At 29.5% G+C, this 6,029-nt stretch overlaps 1 protein-coding gene across 1 annotated transcript; it reads right to left on the bottom strand.

Moving 5' to 3' along the window:
* Window positions 1–671: 671 nt before the first annotated feature.
* Window positions 672–5,487, bottom strand: LOC104800289 (bidirectional sugar transporter SWEET3). Its single transcript, XM_010523079.2, has 6 exons — window positions 5,383–5,487; window positions 4,900–4,936; window positions 4,189–4,411; window positions 3,139–3,300; window positions 1,234–1,353; window positions 672–1,060 (listed from the first exon to the last, which is right to left on the bottom strand). The coding sequence occupies exons 1-6, from the start codon at window positions 5,420–5,422 to the stop codon at window positions 854–856; spliced, it is 789 nt and encodes a 262-aa protein (XP_010521381.1). The 5' UTR covers window positions 5,423–5,487; the 3' UTR covers window positions 672–853.
* Window positions 5,488–6,029: the final 542 nt, after the last annotated feature.

The raw sequence follows: 6,029 nt of genomic DNA, 5'->3' as shown, positions 1-6,029 counted from the left end.
CTAGATAGGCAAAGATCTTGGGGGATTCAGTTGGCAAATCGGTGTATCCTCTGCTGTGCAGCTCCTGAAAGTCATTCTCATCTATTTTTCACATGTTCATTTGGCTTGATGGTTTGGACCTATTTCGGTACACGATTCAGGTTTGTCCCTCCTTCGAGCTTTTTTGATGATCTCCTGCCGGTTGGAGATACTAGCGTGTCGAAGCTGCCGAAAGTTGTGCAGCAACTTCTCCGACAGTTAATGATTTACGAGCTTTGGCGAGAACGGAACCACCGCACTCACCGGAGCGAGATTAGAACTGCCCACCAGTTTATCTCTTCGATCGACAAGTTGATGCGCCAAATTCTATTCTCGCTGAAAACTCCTACTACTTCTCCAAGGAATATGCTACTGCAATATTGGTACGCTCATCCACCGTAGGCTTTTGGAATTGCATTCGGATTCGTATTGTTTTTTGTACCACTTCCATATGGAGATCCCTCTATTCTCTCCTGTAATTTATCACTTGACAGTGTTGTAAATAGCCTCGTTTTTTAGACACCACATTAATACATCACTCACATTCAACCCAAAAAAAAACATATATATATATATATTATATATATATATATATATTCATGGCTGGAAATATTTGTTGTGAATCAACATAAATGAAGAAAAAAAGACACAAGTTTCACTCATAACATTCATCACATCATCATGGGGACATGATGTTTACATCATTTGCCTAAAATATAATACATGCCTCAATATGACAATACATACGACAATACATACGACGGAAACAGTTACACTGTAATCGAAACCATACGACAATACATACGACGGGAGAGATCGGGCCCAATATGTACAATTAAGTGTACGGATTATTGTCCTTGTCGTCTTGGGCAAAAGCATGAACATCAACCGCGAGCTCAAGTGATGTTCCATGGGAAGAACCCTTGGAGTCTCCTTCATTGTTTTGCTCATTATCCCATCTGGGTACGGTCGGTCCATTTTTATATTTGAAGTAGAGGAGAAGCTGGATAATCCCCAATGGGCATCCCACCAAATTAGGCGACTACACACGTGAATGCACAAACATTTGAAATTAGGATAATATATAGACCCATTTTTTGTTATATTGAATTCCCACTTATATGATCGATAATTTTATATATGATATAAAAACATAGATATATATGATGAAAATAGAGTATAATATGGAGGAATAGTAAAAAAAAAAGCACGCACCGCGAGAAAGAGGTCATGGCTGAGTAATCCATAAGCCATCCAAAGAGAGCTGGCGAGGAAGGAGAAGAAAGACAAGTGAAACGGCATGTATTCCACGCTTTCTGTCTCTATCACTTTCTTCTGCCATTTTACATTGATATCATATTATATATTAGGAAAAATCGTATATAAATATCTAAATTTTTACAAAAATCTCATATAAATATCTGAATTATAAAATTTCCATATAAATACCAAAATTTTTCTAAAATTCTATATAAATATGTAGACTTCTGAAAAACTACCAAATAAACTCAAAATCCGTTAATGACATCATCTATTTTTATTTAAAAAATACTTGAAATTTGTATTTATTTGAAAAAAATTTCAAAAGTCTAAAATTTATATAGAATTTTTAAGATTTCAGTTATTTATATGAAAATTTTATAGTTTAGATATTTATGTGAGATTTTCATAAAAACTTAGATATTTATATGCTATTTTTTCTATATATTATAATTATGCACATACATACATATAGGTTTCTATTTCTATGCATATATATATATATATACTCCTATATATGTAATTAAAGTGAAAATGATATTTCCTTCGGAAATCTGTCGGAAAGCGTGTCTTGTCTTAAATTAGAACTTATACCCCAACTAAAACCAGCAAGAACAAAAAAAAATCAAGGGTTTTTTATTTCCTCGTGCAATTAATATTCGTGTCATATATAGTCGCCATATATAGTTTACTCATTGTAAAATGAATCGACTGAAAACGACACTTCCTACAAAAATCTGTCGGAAAACGTGTCTTGAATTAATGTTTTACCCGGGTACCAAAAAAGGCAAATTTATTTATACCACGTGTAACCAATATTAATAACACTTGTGCCATTAATTGCATGTTGTATATATTATAATAATAAGGGAAATCGCCGTAAAAACCATGTACTCTTCACATGTCAACGAAAAAATCTTATACTTTTTTGTTTACCAATTAAACCTTATACTTAGTATGATTAACCGAAAAACCCTCAAACTTGTTAATAATTCACCGAAACCCCTCGACGCCTGCCAATTCAAACAAAAATGATGATGTGACAATGATTTGGCTTCCAAATGATGTACACATCATCAAAATTATGAGAAATCATCATTTTAAATAAAAATAAATAACATAATTTATTTAAATTAATTTATATACATATAAATTCACACATATATATATATAATTGTAGTTATGTGTGTAATATATTGTAGTTATACATATAACATATACATATATAACTAATATACATATTACAATAAAAATAATTATAACTAACATATACACATATAATATATCTATTAAAAATAATATGTATATGTATATGTATTAGTTATACATGTAACATATATATATACAACTAATATGCATATTAAAATAAAAGTAATTATAACGAATATATACACTATATATTAAAAAATAATATATATACAATATACATTAACAAATAATATGTATATATGTATATATATATTATTTTTAATGTAATTTATAATATATATATATATATGTTTTATTAGTTATAAGTAATTTTATATTTAATATATATATATATATGAATTTATATGTATATAAATTAATTAAAATAATTATGTAATTTATTTTTGTTTGTAATGGTGATGTGTCATAATTTTGATGATGTGTACATAACTTGGAAACCAAGTTATTGCCACATCATCATTTTTATTTGAGTTGGCAGGCGCGAGAGGTTTTCGGTGAATTATTAACAAGTTTGAAGTTTTATTGGTTAATCATACCTAGTATAGGGTTTCATTGGTAAGCAAAAAAGTATAAGGTTTTTTCGTTGACCTGGGAAGAGTACAGGGTTTTTATGGCGATATCCCCTAATAATAATAATGAAATGCGACTTACCACAGCGACTAACGGTGAACCGTACATGGCGACGGAGGCGACAAGGCCGACGCTTCCGACGTATATTTTCCGGTGGTGGTGGTCGTGGAATACGGCGGTCGACACGGCGGCGGTGACCGCGAACGCAACCATAACGGGAACAAACGTTGCACAAACCCTAATCTGATGCATATATACATACACACATATAAGTAAATATATATCCTTTTTGTCCAAAATCATTATACATATATATATACATGTATAATTCTTTTGTTATATAGAAGAAACGATCACAGAAAGTTTGTTGCTTTCGCCAATTTGTATATATATTATCTTTCGGAGCACTTAATACACATGGTAGTTGAATGGATATTTCTGACTGCAATTGTATAGAGTTCACTAAAAATACAATTTTGTTCGTTATTTATATCTAAAATTATTTGAATTAAAAATCTAAAATTATTTATTAAATAGTATTTAGGTTTTCGGGTGTGATAGTTTTTTTGTGGGGTAAAAGGCCACCTATTAAAACCATGAAATCATATAATAAGATAACAAAATGTGATTATACGTTTGACGTTGTTATATTAAGGTGTTTGGAATCTGCAAAATAAGATACCGATTGGTAATTTGATAATAATTCTAATAGTTGCACAAAATACCATCACAATTTTGTATAAATTCACTTGTTGCAGAGTTTATATTTGATGACGATATAAGAAGATCCAAAATGAAATTAACAGTATTTAATAACATATTAATCATATAAATATCTAAAACAAAGAATCATAAATCTTGTTTTAAATTCATTTGACGATGTTATATAAAATTTGGAGTCGATTAATTATAAATGTATAAAAAATAAGATTTAGTGTTTAAAGTTTTTTTTATAATCCGGAAATGAGTTTTTGGTCCAACTATATTTTCCAAAGGATCGAAAAAGTCCATATGTATACCCCTTTTCAAATGGAGATTCGAACATGGGTTGAAAAGGAGTTTTTCTCTATTTTTTATCACTTGAGCCATCCAATCTTGGATTTTAATATTTAAAGTTAAATAATTACGTACCTTTCCCTTAAGTGAAGCGAACCAGAAATATATGAGAATGAAAATCGATTGGAGAAAGATGCCGATTCCGTTGATGGTGACGACGAGGAAATTCTCCCAGAGATGGCTCACGACCGGCAGACCGTACCACGTATATATCAAACAGTTCAAGAGCGTTATAACGTACGGGAGGCATGAGAATTCCTCTGTGCTCCTCTTCCTAATCACCCTCGAAAACGTCAATCTACAAAATGAAATTACATGGACCAGAAACAAAGTATGATCTCGGTTAATATGTTGTTCTTTGATGATAATTATTATTATTATTATTATTATTATTATTATTATTATTATTATTATTATTATTATTATTATTATTATTATTATTATTATTATTATTATTATTATTATTATTATTATTATTATTATTATTATTATTATTATTATTATTATTATTATTATTATTATTATTATTATTATTATTATTATTATTATTATATAAAGTCATTAAGCGACAGGAAGAATCTTTGTTATATTGACAATAGGGGAATCAACCAACGTCGTTATTCTAAATCAGAGATTCGGTAATATTTAAAAGTTACGTATTTATATGAAAGTTTCATATAGTTAGCGTATTTGTATGGGAGAAAACAATTCATATATTTCTATCCATTTTTCCTTTAATTATTATTATTATTATTATTTGGGTGTGGGTAGTTGGAGTTTACGTACATGGGAGCCGTGTAGAGCAACAATGAAGCTGCGTTTCCTGTGGAATTAACAAATAAGAACCATGAAAAGATTATAAAAAATATAAATAAATAAAAACCATGAAAAATCATATAAACCCTTCTGTTGTAAAAAAGAAAAAAGAAAAAAAGAAAATCCCAATTACGAAAACGATGATCGGTCCCGAATACGTACGTAACTTAAAAAACGCATGACAAAGAAATGATGGAGAAGTTGACATAATTCTTCTTTCTAGAGATACATATATAAACACAGCATGCATGCATGCATGCATGCATGGTGCATGTTTGGCTTCAGTTATAACTTTAACCAAAAACGTTTGTCATCGATTATAAAAAGGAATTCAGTTTTAATTTTTTGCTCGAATTTAGAATTCGTTAAACATAAATTCAGGAAATAGATAATGGATTACGATTACAGTATATGAAATTAATTTAAATAATAGATAAGGAGAAGAGAAAATACCCATGATACCGACGGCAAGTCGGAGACTGGTGGAGGCCATGTTTTAGGGTTTTTGAGAGTTACGTAAAACAATTGTAAACTACGATGCCATATTTGCATGGACCATTCGAGGCCTTTGAAACGTATAAATAATGGGAGATATCAGTGAGGAAATAAATTGTATTTATGAACCATTTTCTCCCTTTTTGGGGCCTAAAAAAGGGACCCCTGTTTTTTTTCAAATTCTCCAACTTATTTTTATATTTATTTCTAATATAATTAATGTTGTATATGTGATTTGTTCTTTTGTTTAAAAACATAAAATCAGCGAAGAGATGAAAATTAAAAAAAATAAATAAAAACAACTCAATGGACAAATTTAGGTGGCCTTCTCCTCCATAAAATGTGTATATATATACACACATCGCCGTCACCTAAAATATAAAAATTAAATCATTTGTTGCATATATATATACACACACACATCATATATGCAACAAATGATTTGATTTTTATATGATATACCGTGTTTATGAAAACTTTATTTTCATGTCGAGCAACAAATCAAAAACATATTTTGTATTAGCTTCAAAATCTTTTGAAAATAACTAAAAATTATTTACATAGAAAAGACAATTTTTTTTCTTTAATTTTATTACTTCATCTTA

This window comes from Tarenaya hassleriana, unplaced genomic scaffold (genome assembly GCF_000463585.1).
Source record: "Tarenaya hassleriana unplaced genomic scaffold, ASM46358v1 Cleome66, whole genome shotgun sequence".
Classification (NCBI taxonomy): Eukaryota; Viridiplantae; Streptophyta; class Magnoliopsida; order Brassicales; family Cleomaceae; genus Tarenaya; species Tarenaya hassleriana.
The sequence above is the reverse complement of the archived record's forward strand: the minus strand, read 5'-3'. Positions and strand labels throughout refer to the sequence as shown.

Bases quoted from the DNA above. Each gene is read 5' to 3' on its own strand.
- LOC104800289 (XM_010523079.2), bottom strand. From the start codon at position 5,422: ATGGCCTCCACCAGTCTCCGACTTGCCGTCGGTATCATGG. The intron at 3,301-4,188 runs GTACGTAATTAT...TATATGCATCAG, and splicing joins TCGCTTCACTTAAGGGAAAG to ATTAGGGTTTGTGCAACGTT. The intron at 1,061-1,233 runs GTGCGTGCTTTT...TCACGTGTGTAG, and splicing joins GCCATGACCTCTTTCTCGCG to TCGCCTAATTTGGTGGGATG.